Genomic DNA, 14737 nt, shown 5'->3' with positions numbered 1-14737 from the left:
CCAACATTGTCCTTAATGGTTTTCATTGTGAGCTCAAATTGAGGTAGATCTTTATATTGTTCAATAGCGCTCATAATTTCCTTGATACTATTTTCAGTCTCTTTCAATTTTATTTCTTCATTTTTTATCAGTAATCTCATCAGATTGAGAGAACAATTCGTTAAGATTTGATTCCACTCTTTTGCGAAGTCATCTGAATAAGTTGTAGTAGAAATTTTCTTTATTCTGAGACCTCGTGGGATCATATCTTTCATAAGGTAATTTTGTAAGGTGGTATTATTCCACCAAATCTTCATTTCTTGTTTCGACAATTTTTCCAAGTCTGACATATAGTTTGAGAGCTCTGTGTTTTCAGATGCAACATTATTCGCGTTACCGAAAACTTGTGCAGCTTTTGCTGATCTCTCATTAGTGTCCATATATTGAACAATATAAAGATCTACCTCAATTTGAGCTCACAATGAAAACCATTAAGGACAATGTTGGTATATTGGAAACAGAAATCATGGAGCGAAAAAAACGCAAGTTTGAGAGGGATCTTAAAGACTATGCCTCAGATAAGGTTTATGAATGGGGCCAGTGGGACAAAATCTACAAATCCCCGAGATCTATTTTAAAAAATGGTTCAGCTCATAAAAAACCGATCAAAAAACCGCAGGTTGGATTTTTTTCATCAGATGCAGAGTCCTCAGATGCAAATGCAAGTACATCGGATATTTCTGTGGAGAGTAACACGTGGGAGAACAGGAGAAAAATATATAGACTGCCAAAAAACGGAAAAGAAGGAGTGGGAGAAAACATAAAAAACACTCCGAAAATGGTAACCAGATACAGGGGCAAGCAAAAGAAATAACTAAATGCATGGTGGTCAATCTTTCATCTACAAAATTAACGAATGACCAGTTGGATGTTCTGTCTTTAGGATTGAACTTTGTGCCAGATGTAGAATTTGATTTGTTCATGACTATCTTAGATGTCAATAAATTTATTCGTAACATTACTATAAAAAAACATTTTCTTAAAAATGAGGATGAATTTAGTGAAAACATTACAAAACAACAAATTAATGAATTCACTAATATGGATTTTAAGGAACAGTTAGCGCTCCTGTGTTTACAAGATCTGTCTACACAGGGTGCAATGAGTAATGCATGTGAAAATCAATCAACAACTCTGAAAACGAAAAATCCTTACTTCTATCCGATACAATCTAGGGTAGATTGTATGGATAAATTCCAAGAGTTAATAGAGAAGGATTTAAAAACATTAAAGGATAAAAAAAATGAATAATAAAGAGAAAGGAAATCAAAATCTTACATCAAAGCAGAGAAAAGCCCTCAGAGAGTTAAAAAATATGAAAGAAATTGTTTTCAAAAAAAGTGATAAAGGGGGCATGATAGTGGTCATGGGCAAAAAAGATTACATAGAAAAAATGTTGGAACTTTTGAACGACAATGAAACTTATGGAAAATTGAAGGGAAATCCCTCTAAAGATTATAATAAAATAATTCAAAGTATCATTGATGAAGGCCTCAGTCTGGGTGTTTTGAATAAAAAACAGGCTAAATATTTGTATGTTCCGTGTCCAAAAATGCCCATACTTTATGGATTACCAAAAGAACACAAAGGAAAAGGCTTACCTGCTATGAGGCCCATTGTGGCTGGGATTGGTTCTATGAATGAACATCTGTGCGAGTGGTTGGATTCTATTCTCCAACCACTTGTAATTAGATTGCCTGGTTATATAAAGGATTCCAGAGAAGTACTAAGAATTTTTTCTAACAAATTATGGCAAAAAAACTTTTCATGGCTATGCTGTGATGTGGTGTCACTTTACACCTGCATGCCACACACGCTAGCCATGGAAGCTTTACAATTTCATTTAGAACATCATAGCGCATGTACTCAGGATCTTATAAATTTTGTTCTACAGGTTGCGTTTTTTTTATTGGAACATAATATTTTTTCATTTGAAAACGAAATATACCGACAGAAAACCGGTGTTCCAATGGGGGCGAAATATTCCCCCTCAATGGCAAACCTTACGATGGCCTTTTGGGAACATAAATATATTTATTCCACTGACAATCCATTCTGTGAGTCCCTGATCTGGTACGGCAGATACATAGATGACACCCTGATAATTTGGGGGGGTGATGTATCTGCCGTGCCAGATTTTATTAAATACATTAATGCCAATACTTATGGAATTAAATTCACCTATAAATGGAATCATAATGAGATATCCTTTTTGGATCTAGTTCTTTTGGGCCTGGAAAATGAAATCATAAGAAGTAAAACGCATGTAAAACCCCTTAGTGGGAACACAGTATTACATGCAAAAAGTAGCCATCCTAGGCACACCATCAAATCGATTCCAGTAGGCGAATATACAAGGCTTAAAAGAAATTGTAGTGAGACGGAATTCAGGGATCTCGAATTCGAAAGATTAGAAGCCAGATTAAAAGAAAGAAAATATCCAAACTGGACATTAAAGAGAGCACATAAAATAGTAAATAATAAATCAAGAGTAGTGTTGAGCGATACCGTCCGATACTTGAAAGTATCGGTATCGGAAAGTATCGGCCGATACCGGCAAAATATCGGATCCAATCCGATACCGATACCCGATACCAATACAAGTCAATGGGACTCATGTATCGGACGGTATTCCTGATGGTTCCCAGGGTCTGAAGGAGAGGAAACTCTCCTTCAAGCCCTGGGAACCATATAAATGTGTAAAAGAAAGAATTAAAATAAAAAATATCGCTATACTCACCTGTCCGACGCAGCCGGGACTTCAGCGAGGGAACCGGCAGCGTTGTTTGTTTAAAATTCGCGCTATTACTTGGTTACGTGAATTCCCGGCTTGTGATTGGTCAGGTCGGCCATGTTGCCGGGACGCGGACCAATCACAGCAAGCCGTGACGAAATTACGTCACGGCTTGCTGTGATTGGTCCGCGTCCCGGCAATATGGCCGCCCTGACCAATCACAAGCCGTGACGTCACGGGAGGCTGGACACGCGCTCATTTTAAAATGGGCGCGTGTCCAGCCTCCCGTGACGTCACGGCTTGTGATTGGTTGCGCCGCGGTCAACCAATCACAAGCCGGGAGGCTGGACGCGCTCATTTTAAAATGGGCGCGTGTCCAGCCTCCCGTGACGTCACGGCTTGTGATTGGTTGCGCCGCGGTCAACCAATCACAAGCCGGGAGGCTGGACGCGCTCATTTTAAAATGGGCGCGTGTCCAGCCTCCCGTGACGTCACGGCTTGTGATTGGTCAGGGCGGCCATATTGCCGGGACGCGGACCAATCACAGCAAGCCGTGACGTAATTTCGTCACGGCTTGCTGTGATTGGTCCGCGTCCCGGCAACATGGCCGACCTGACCAATCACAAGCCGGGAATTCACGTAACCAAGTAATAGCGCGAATTTTAAACAAACAACGCTGCCGGTTCCCTCGCTGAAGTCCCGGCTGCGTCGGACAGGTGAGTATAGCGATATTTTTTATTTTAATTCTCTCTTTTACACATTTTAACATTAATGTTGTTGCGATACCCGATACCCGATACCACAAGAGTATCGGAATCCCGGTATCGGAATTCCGATACAGCAAGTATCGGCCGATACCCGATACTTGCAGCATCGGAATGCTCAACACTAATCAAGAGACAGTTTGCTAACATTTAATCCGGAAAATAAAAACAAAAAAGAGAGAACTAAACAAAAGCCATATATTTGCTTTCAATTCAGTACCGAATTTAATGAAATTAAAAAGATAATACATAACAGGTTGCCTATTTTGAGAGAAGATGATGCACTTTCTGAAATTTTAAAAGATGGTCTTAATGTGGTAGCCAGAAGAGCGCCAACTATTGGCAGCTCCCTATCTCCCAGCTCTCTTCCATCAAAATCGCTTTCGAAAACCTGGTTAGAATGTAGAGGCTTCTATAAATGTGGCGTTACCGCATGTAGCACATGCCGTCATGCGCTAACTAAAAATAATTTTCAAAATAAAGAAAAAACTAAAACTTATCAAATTAAAGATTTCATTAATTGCCATACCAGCAATGTTGTCTATAAAGTAGACTGCACTGTGTGTAATGTATCCTATATTGGATGCACTACAAGAAAATTAAAAACCAGAATAACGGAGCATTTAAGGGATCTCACCAGTAGTAACGCCACAAATAGAAATACTTCAGCTGTTGCCAAACATTTTAATGTATATCACTCTGGTAATGTGTCCAACATGACCATTCAGGGAATTGAGAAAGTTAGTTTACCACAACGAGGTGGAGACATTAAAAGACGTCTGCTAACTAGGGAAGCGTTTTGGGTGTATAATTTACAAACGAGACACCCTGGTGGTTTAAACAGAAAAAATGAAATTATGTACCATTATTGCTAACTTTCCATTTCCCTTTTTCTTTTCTTTTTTCTATGTTTTTTTTTTTTTTAATCATAATAATTTTTCATGTATTTAATGTTTTATAAATTTATATGAATGTTCCATTTTTGCATTGCTTGAGCAGGACTATTTCATTTGCCAAATCTGTGGTACAAGCCATGTGATCTTGTGATCTGAACTCAGCATTGTATTGGTTCATTATTTTTATAAAATAGTCACTGTTTCTTTGTTGAAGCATGCATTGATTAAGATCGGCAGCGATCGAAACGCGTTGCATGGGCTCTGTACCCCCACATTTGTATTACAGCAAGGATTTATTATGTCACTGGATTTTAACCATTAATAAAGAATCTCTTTTATTGGAGCTGGAGCACCTTCTGTTTCTACTTTGTAATTATCCCTCGTCTGGATCCAAGACGAAGCTCCGTGCGCCTGCAAGGATCGGTGAGCTGGCCATGGCTTTTTAGCCATCATCTTATTTTGTTTTTGTCCGAACCTGGAGCCTGCTTAAATCCCCTCCTTTGGTCAGCAGATCTGCCGCCTTTAGCCCCCCCGATTGGATCTCCACCCCCACAGGTGCAGCCAACCGGCCAGAGGGACATGCGTGTGTCCAGCAACCTATTCCGGTGGGCGCCGCCATCTTGGATTTGCTGTGCATGCGCAGCAACCCCGGAGACCCGGAAGTGCATGCCGGTTCTGCCTCTGACATCACCGCAGTTCATCGATGCTTCCTCAATGCGTCCAGAGCAGCGCGGGATGACTGGCCTGCCAGCGGTGCCCCAGACAGTGCCCACCATCATGTCCCCAAATCTGCATGCATCACCTCCGGCACCAGTCCACGCACCGCCGGAGCGGAAGATCTCTGGGGAATACTTACCAGCTGGCTTCCATGGATACGGACATCCTCCGGACTCCGCTCCCTGCTGCAAGTGCCACTGCCGTGCAGCCCAGCAAGGACCACCGTGGCATCTCCAGGAACTCCACACTGGCCGAGGTAGGAGACCTCCCTGATACCTGCGTAGACCGGCCTGGGATCCATGAGACTCTTCTGTAGGATCCAGACCCACAGGAACAGGAAACCAACTGATGCGTGGGAGAGGTGCCTCCCTTTTTGTATCTGTAGGTTTCCTGTTCCTGAAGGGTGGATCCCCACTCTCGTGGTGCTGTCATGGGAGTCTAAATAAACTGTGTTCTCTGGATTGTCTGTTAAGCAAATAATCTGGATTAAAAATATTCCTGGTACCTGATACATGGGGCTATATCTAAATATATATGTAAAAGCAGCAGCAGCAGACAGAACTGAAATGGACACTCTTGCTATATGCACTGCAGTCTGCCACATACACTGCCTGCCTAGCACTGATATCTATGTAGCTGGATTGGTCCTCACAAGGACTGTTAGTTGAGATGGATATGTGTATAATTTATTGTGCTATATACCTACACTAACTAAGACACAAGCATACCTCTCCCTAGCTCAGCAGCACCTCTCCCTACACTGCCTGATACAGGAGTAGATTGTGACGAGTATGGCGGTGCCAGGTCTGATATAAACATGATGACACTGTGCCAACCAACATGGCTGCAGCATTGCAGTGTGTGGGAGACAATCACTGCATGTTCATTGGCTCTCTAATAGTGTTGAGCGATACCGTCCGATACTTGAAAGTATCGGTATCGGAAAGTATCGGCCGATACCGGCAAAGTATCGGATCCAATCCGATACCGATACCCGATACCAATACAAGTCAATGGGACTCAAGTATCGGACGGTATCCCTGATGGTTCCCAGGGTCTGAAGGAGAGGAAACTCTCCTTCAGGCCCTGGGATCCATATTAATGTGTAAAAGAAAGAATTAAAATAAAAAATATTGCTATACTCACCTCACCGAGGGAACCGGCAGCGTTCTTTGCTTAAAATTTGCGCGTTTACTTCCTTACGTGAAGTCCCGGCTTGTGATTGGTCGCGTGCCGCCCATGAGGCCGCGATGCGACCAATCACAGCAAGCCGTGACGTAATTTCAGGTCCTTCAGGATTTTAAAATTACGTTCTGGCTTGTGATTGGTCGCATCGCGGTCACATGGGCGACGCGACCAATCACAAGCCGTGACGTCACGGGAGGCTGGACACGCGCGCATTTTAAAATTTAAAATGCGCGGGTGTCCAGCCTCCCGTGACGTCACGGCTTGTGATTGGTCGCGTCGCCCATGTGACCGCGACGCGACCAATCACAAGCCAGAACGTAATTTTAAAATCCTGAAGGACCTGAAATTACGTCACGGCTTGCTGTGATTGGTCGCGTCGCGGCCACATGGGCGGCACGCGACCAATCACAAGCCGGGACTTCACGTAAGGAAGTAAACGCGCGAATTTTAAGCAAACAACGCTGCCGGTTCCCTCGGTGAGGTCCAGGCTGCGTCGGACAGGTGAGTATAGCAATATTTTTTATTTTAATTCTCTCTTTTACACATTATTACATTAATGTTGTTTCGATACTGATACCCGATACCACAAAAGTATCGGATCTCGGTATCGGAATTCCGATACCCGCAAGTATCGGCCGATACCCGATACTTGCGGTATCGGAATGCTCAACACTACTCTCTAAAGATGCAGGGCAGGGACCCGAGCTCCTGTGAAGCAACCAAGCATCTCGAGAAGTGAGATGCTCGGGTGAGTATCGAGTTCTGGCGAGCATTCTCACTGATCACTAGTGCTGATGTAAAGTAGACATGTGGGAAATGTTATTTATTAACTATTTTGTGTGACACCACTCTCTGATTTAAGGGCATAAAAAAATAAAAGAAAAATTTTCGTCAAATTTCCGATTTTTTCATAAATAAACGCTAGTCATATCAAATAAAGTTTAACACTATCATGAACTAAAATATGTCTAAAAAAAATAGTCTCCGGATCAGTGGGATCTATTAAAGCATTCCAGAGTTATAACTTCATAAAATGACAGTGGTCAGAATTGAAAAAATTGGCATGGTCAGTAAGGTGAAACCAGGCTTTGGGGTGATGGGGTTAATTTATCCATTATTACCGATGAGCATCACAATTACATTATTATTGTGCTTTACTCATGACTCATTAAAGGTCATGTAACGCATTGCCTATAAATGTACAGCTCAGGTGTTGTCACTCACCACTCAGGATTTACCAATATTTTCATCTTAAATTAACAAGGAGTTTATGTAATTTGTAAGGGTGGAGAAATGTCTGAAGTATAGCATCATAAGTATAATGCAGGAATCCCACCACCTTCCTTTAGCATTGTATGTAATACACACCATAAAAACACAAGCTACAGCTGATCAACCCAAGAATTATTAGTCAAGAAAGTCCTAAACTAATAAAACACAAAAAAAGCACATAAAGTTATATGTGCAACGCCTCCTAAACCCATATATAAAGAGAAAGACAGCTGGGCAGCATCACACTTCAATCGTAGACTTAAGATCTATCCAGTTGTTCTTCTTTTCTCTTTCCACTTCTTTCTCTTCTCTTGTCAACATGAAGCATACCACCAGCCATGGTCATACCTCATTTGTTGGTCATAAAGGAAATTGCCACACAGCAGGCCATTCTTCCAATATGGTCAGTCATGTGTCTACATCTCATCATGGAGGATCGCATCAAGGAGGATCCCATGAGTCTCATCATGGAGGATCGCATCAAGGAGGATCCCATGAGTCTCATCATGGAGGTTCTCATTCATCTCATCTTGGAGGTACCCATTTCTCTCATCATGGAGGATCACATTTTCTCCACCATGGCAGCTCTCATTTGCCCCACCACTCTGGAGGATCCCATCATGGTAGCTGTCATTCATCCCCTCACTCTGGAGGATCTCATCATGGAAGATCTCACTTGTCCCACCACATGGGAGGATCCCATTTAAGTCATCATGGAGGATTCCATAATTCTCACCTTCATTCTTCTCATATGTCCCATCTAGGAGGCTCCCATAAAATGCATCATGGCAGCTCTCATATGTCCCATGGAGGCTCCCATCTGTCACATCATGGAGGCTCACATGGTTCAAGCATGTCTCATCATGGAAGCCACCTCAAATCTGTAAGTCACCATAGTGGATCAAGCTGTAAAGCAGTCTCATTTTCCAAGCATGCGTCTAGCAGCCATTACGGAGGCCATGGTCATTATGCAAGCTCAGGAGGTCATGGCGGTTGGAAGAATGATGGTCTACTCAGTATTAACGAAAAACAAACCATGCAAATATTAAATGAACGCTTATCTTCCTACTTGGACAAAGTGAGTGCTCTTGAACAAGAAAATGCCCAATTGGAGCGCAAAATCTGTGAATGGTATGCCAATAATGCCCCCAGCTCACTACCTGACTCCAGCCAGTACTTCAGGACCATCTCTGAACTCCAAAATCAGGTAAAGTAGCAGATATCTCAAAATTATATTGTCGACATCACCAAATTTAGTAAGTTAGAAATGCAATATAAAACTTAATTTAGTAATACACATTTGCAAATATAAATGTATCTGACTCTTAATATCCCAACAAAAAGCTTAAAATGTTCATGTATTTTACAGATTGCAGGAGCTACCTTGGAAAATGCAAGGATCATATTGCAGATTGACAATGCTAGATTAGCTGCGGATGATTTCCGTGACAAGTATGTACCCCGATATTTATTTCTTTTAAATAAACATTCAAAGAAAAATGACTAACACACTGTAAGTATGTCAAGTTCAGGGCAGCGATGGGGATGCATGACTTGTATCATTGGTGTTCCTTGTCGTATTCCATGTCTGCAGAATCTTTAACAATACAGATTATATTTCCAAATGTCTTTCTTGAAATACATGATTTATAGAGCAACATCTTCTGATCTGTATGTTGATTTGGGTTGTGAGAATACAATTAAAGAGTTTAACCTGTCATGACAACATATGTCCTGATAGGGTATATAAATGCTTTACAGCACTTTACCCAGCAGACTCTTGCTCTGGTAGATATGGGCTATTTATGCCTGACTGACCACAATATGTGATAGTCATAACTTGTTTTTTTGCAGCGATTTAAAGGTGCTGTTTGTGCAGAAATCAGCTAATTGCTTCTACGGCTGTCTAAAATGAGTACAGAACAAAGTATATGCAAATTTATCAATATTGAGTATAGAAAAAAAATAAAGAGAAAGAGAAAATGAACCAAATTTATCACAGTGATGCGTGGAATGACATCTCAGAGTCATCATAGTATCTCTCACATTATCTTTTGTGTGGCTTATTTTACAGAAATAGTTTGAGTACAAAAACGGGACATGTATTGATAAATTTGGTACATTGTACTATCCCAATTAGCATGGTCCCTTTTCAAGGCAATTTTTTAAAATACGGTAGCAATTTTTAGGACAATTTGATAGAATTTGGGCACAGTTGGCTTTCTAACTCTACTTCACTATATCTTCTTAAAAAAGAATTGTATAACTTGAATATCATCATTCACAGGACTAATATATAGACATGGACCCCCCCACACACAAATTTTAAAATATAGTAATAGCAAGATCATTGAGTCTTATTATTATGATGCTAACTGTGTTATGCTTAGCGCAAAGCCTAAGCGGGTGTTGCATAGAATATGGATGCAAAAAATAGTAAAATTAAATTTTAAAGATCTTTCCCTCATGTGTACATTGAGAATGTTCTGTCAATTACATGTGGTAGTGTTGGAAAGAGCCTTCTGGAGAGGAGCTTGACTATTCTGGTCTCCTCCTACAGTCCTTGGCCAGATCTGTAAAGTTTATTTTGCTAAAACATCAATGTAGCCAAGCTTTGATTCATATGTCTGGACAGCATGAATAAGTTAACAGGTTCCCTTTAAGCCCTGCACTGTTCCCAACCAAATTTATTAGTCTTGTCTGGGGTGTTCTTAATTGACATGTTGAAGATTCACTACGATGAACACCATGTTCTACTCACTTTAGTAAAATGTAATATGTCTGCTGTGTCCTTTCCAGGTATGAGATGGAACTCCGCATGCGTAATAATGTTGAAGCAGATGTGAATGCTCTACGTAGGGTTCTGGAAGGACTTAACCAAGAAATATGTGGTCTTCAGATGCAAGTTCAAAACCTTCAAGAAGAATTACAGGAGATGAAGAGAAATCATGAAGAGGTATCATGGATGTATTGCCTCTATTAAATTGGTTGATGGGCTAAGCAGAATGTTAGAACCTTGTATAACTTTATCTATCTTGTACCATAGGAAGTAAACAGTCTTCATGCACAACTGGGAGCCCGAATTAATGTTGAATTGAATGCTGCCCCATCTATTGACTTGAACAGAGCCCTGTCTGAAATCCGAGATGAATATGAGAATCTGATGGACAGAAACCTGAGAGATGCAGAGAACATGTTCAGACAAAGGGTAATGTTCTTTCAAGATTTTTAAAGGATAGTCTGGGCAGTGAGAATTGATTAAATGTACCATGTAGCTCCTAGGGTAGCCATGGCTCTTCCTATCTTAAGCACTTACAACATACCCATCTTTAAATCCCACATCTAACTTGAGAATTGGCATTCCTGATACCCAACACATAGTTGCAGTGAATATAGAAACGGGTGTTTATATCAAGCCCCAAAGTTAACCCAGTGGAGATTCACATTGACATACCTACTATGGTCTGACTTGGACCAAGGAGATACGTGTAAACCTAAAGACCATTGGTTATTAGTCATATTTTTTCGCTTCCCATCTCCACTTACTGTCAAATGTCGATCATGTCTTTTTTTGAAACAAGGTCCTCAAGGTATAAAATACAAATTAAGACAATAAAATAATAAAACAATAAAATAAAATACTCTAACAAAATATGATTGTTACTCACGCAGTAAGTCATATTCAAATGACACAGGTCCCCATTTATCAAAGACTAGTGTCTTGATGAATTTGTCGGCTATGCCCCTTTCATCCACTTTTCAAATGTTGTCAGACATGGCCAGCACTGGTCTAAAAATGCTAAAAGGTACAAATGAAAAAAAAAGACATTATGACTAGTGTTGAGCGATACCGTCCGATACTTGAAAGTATCGGTATCGGAAAGTATCGGCCGATACCGGCAAAGTATCGGATCCAATCCGATACCGATACCCGATACCAATACAAGTCAATGGGACTCAAGTATCGGACGGTATTCCTGATGGTTCCCAGGGTCTGAAGGAGAGGAAACTCTCCTTCAGGCCCTGGGATCCATATAAATGTGTAAAAGAAAGAATTAAAATAAAAAATATCGCTATACTCACCCTCCGACGCAGCCTGGACCTCAGCGAGGGAACCGGCAGCGTTGTTTGTTTAAAATTCGCGCTTTTACTTGGTTACGTGAAGTCCCGGCTTGTGATTGGTCAGGGCGGCCATGTTGCCGGGACGCGGACCAATCACAGCAAGCCGTGACGAAATTACGTCACGGCTTGCTGTGATTGGTCCGCGTCCCGGCAACATGGCCGCCATTAACCAATCACAAGCCGGGACGTCACGGGAGGCTGGACACGCGCCCATTTTAAAAAGCGCGCGTGTCCAGCCTCCAGTGACGTCCCAGCTTATGATTGGTCACGGCGCCATGTTGCCGGGACGCGGACCAATCACAGCAAGCCGTGACGAAATTACGTCACGGCTTGCTGTGATTGGTCCGCGTCCCGGCAACATGGCCGCCATTAACCAATCACAAGCCGTGACGTCACGGGAGGCTGGACACGCGCGCTTTTTAAAATGGGCGCGTGTCCAGCCTCCCGTGACGTCCCGGCTTGTGATTGGTTGCGCCGCGGTCAACCAGTCACAAGCCGGGAGGCTGGACACGCGCGCATTTTAAAATTTTAAAATGCGCGCGTGTCCAGCCTCCCGGCTTGTGATTGGTTGATCGCGGCGCAACCAATCACAAGCCGGGACGTCACGGGAGGCTGGACACGCGCCCATTTTAAAATGCGCGCGTGTCCAGCCTCCCGTGACGTCACGGCTTGTGATTGGTTGCGTCTCCCATGTGACTGCGACGCAACCAATCACAACGCCGGAACGTAATTTTAAAATCCTGAAGGACCTGAAATTACGTCACGGCTTGCTGTGATTGGTTGCGTCGCCCATGTGACTGCGACGCAACCAATCACAACGCCGGAACGTAATTTTAAAATCCTGAAGGACCTGAAATTACGTCACGGCTTGCTGTGATTGGTTGCATCCCGGTCACATGGGCGGCACGCAACCAATCACAAGCCGGGACTCACGTAAAGGAAAGAAAAGCGCGAATTTTAAACAAAGAACGCTGCCGCTTCCCTCGGTAAGGTGCAGGCTGCGTCGGAGAGGTGAGTATAGCAATATTTTTTATTTTAATTCTCTCTTTTACACATTTTTACATTAATGTTGTTTCGATACCGATACCCGATATCACAAAAATATCGGATCTCGGTATCGGAATTCCGATACAGCAAGTATCGGCCGATACCCGATACTTGCAGTATCGGAATGCTCAACAATAATTATGACATTTCAACAGGTTGACGACAGAGTTTTGGAGACAAACGTATCATATGTATAATGATTCTGCCCATTAATGTATAGTAAATTTAGAATTCATGCTGTTTTTGTATCTACAGAGTGAAGAGCTGAATCGTCAAGTAGCTTCAGGTTCAGAACAACTTCAGTCTGTTCAAACTGAGGTTATTGAACTGAAGCGCACTGTCCAGACCTTGGAGATTGAACTGCAGAGCCAACTGAGCATGGTGAGAAAGACTTGAAGATTTCTTTAAAGGGAATCTGTCAGCAGGTTTATATAGGCATATAGGAAAATACAGCCATGTGTCACTTAGTTTACTAGGTGCAGCGGTTCTCACACCATCGGAGCAGAAAAGAGCTGAGAAAGCTGACCCAGCCCACACCAGGCTCCTTATGTACATTGTCTATAGACAGTGAGCTGCTTATCACAGGAGGAGGCAGAGTCAGACTAAGTCTCACACACTGCTGTACCTGTTGTAGTTTCAGCAATGATAATCACAAAGTGATTAAAGCTTCAGTCTAAGAAAACAACACCACTCAGCGAGAGAAACGACACAGTTCAATGTTTTAACCCCTACCTCATGCTGTCTTCAGATTACCTAGCAATAACCTGCTGACAGATTTCCTTTAAATTGAGTTTATCTCTTGAAAAAACAATAAAAAAATTAGATATTTTAGAACTTCTTCATAACAATTTTTCATGTCTTGCATTATGCTTTTACAATCAGACATCAGCCCTGGAATGCACATTGGCAGAGACCCAAGCTACCTATGGCTCCCAAATCAGCCAGTTACAAGCAATGATCAACAGCGTGGAGTCTCAGTTGGGACAAGTCAGGTCTGATCTAGAACGTCAGAACTATGAGTACAAAATCCTAATGGATCAGAAGACCCACCTGGAAATGGAGATCGCCACTTACAAACGCCTCCTGGATGGGCATGATATTCAGTATGTATAATATTAATTGACACAAATGTTTAAATTAGCAATTAAAGAAGTTACTTTAGATTGTTTTATGTCAAGGCTATTCAAAATGATTGTCCTCTTACACAATTTTTTTTGCTAACAATAAAATCATCAAAGGGTGTCCTGCTGCTTTGAAACAAATTCTGTAGAGAAACTCACAAGTATTTATTTTTACACAGTGCCACCACAGGAGCAGTCAAGTATTACACACTTTGCTGACCTTTCACTGTTTCTTTTAAAAGGGTAGAATAAACAGCTTTTGGTTGTACAGTTTAGCTCCTTTCAAGACTTTATTTACATCGTTTTATCCATTTTGGACTTTTAGACCTCTTAGTCCAGCTGGAGTCTCTGAAAGGAGAACCTGGAGCTATGTCACAGTCCTGCCCCAGATTCAACCAGTGCCCAATTAACTAATGATGAGGGACAACACCCTAAACTAATTGTCTATTTATGGGTGTTATTTTTTGGAGGAATGAGATTCTGACCCAGGTGATATTCCCAGTAATGATTTTTTTTATATAGTTGGACACTGACTTATGAGGTCCAATGGTACTAGAGACAGTTTTCTTTCTTCTTGAGAGGCGCACATATTGCACGCTGTTTATCTATTGCTTTATATTCATTGTAAGCTATTATTATAACTTTTTAATTTACTTCAATTACTGACTAATCACTACATTAATGTTCTGGTTTGATTTTTAGCGTTTCAGAACATCACATGTCAAGTGGAAAGCATGGTAAGTTCAGCATCTGATGATTCTATATCAAGATTTCTACCACATAAATTACCTCCACCAGCTTAACACGACACGGCTCTATCCACATTACCACCTATTT

General features: G+C 41.6%; 1 protein-coding gene across 1 annotated transcript; it reads left to right on the top strand.

Moving 5' to 3' along the window:
• The first annotated feature begins 8280 nt into the window (after positions 1 to 8280).
• LOC143768110 (keratin, type I cytoskeletal 19-like) lies at positions 8281 to 13892 on the top strand. Its single transcript, XM_077256797.1, has 6 exons — positions 8281 to 8817; positions 8980 to 9062; positions 10410 to 10566; positions 10657 to 10818; positions 13035 to 13160; positions 13662 to 13892. The coding sequence occupies exons 1-6, from the start codon at positions 8299 to 8301 to the stop codon at positions 13890 to 13892; spliced, it is 1278 nt and encodes a 425-aa protein (XP_077112912.1). The 5' UTR covers positions 8281 to 8298.
• The last annotated feature ends 845 nt before the right edge of the window (positions 13893 to 14737 follow it).

This window comes from Ranitomeya variabilis, chromosome 4 (assembly GCF_051348905.1).
Source record: "Ranitomeya variabilis isolate aRanVar5 chromosome 4, aRanVar5.hap1, whole genome shotgun sequence".
Lineage (NCBI taxonomy): Eukaryota > Metazoa > Chordata > Amphibia > Anura > Dendrobatidae > Ranitomeya > Ranitomeya variabilis.
Note: the sequence above shows the minus strand (reverse complement) of the source record. Positions and strands in the feature narration are given on the sequence as shown.

What these genes read in the sequence shown, in the direction of transcription:
- LOC143768110 (XM_077256797.1), top strand. Translation starts at nt 8,299, where the DNA reads ATGGGAGGATCCCATTTAAGTCATCATGGAGGATTCCATAATTCTCAC. An exon ending in TCTCTGAACTCCAAAATCAG is followed by an intron (nt 8,818 to 8,979) that starts GTAAAGTAGCAG and finishes TGTATTTTACAG; the next exon opens with ATTGCAGGAGCTACCTTGGA. An exon ending in TGCAGAGCCAACTGAGCATG is followed by an intron (nt 13,161 to 13,661) that starts GTGAGAAAGACT and finishes TTTTACAATCAG; the next exon opens with ACATCAGCCCTGGAATGCAC.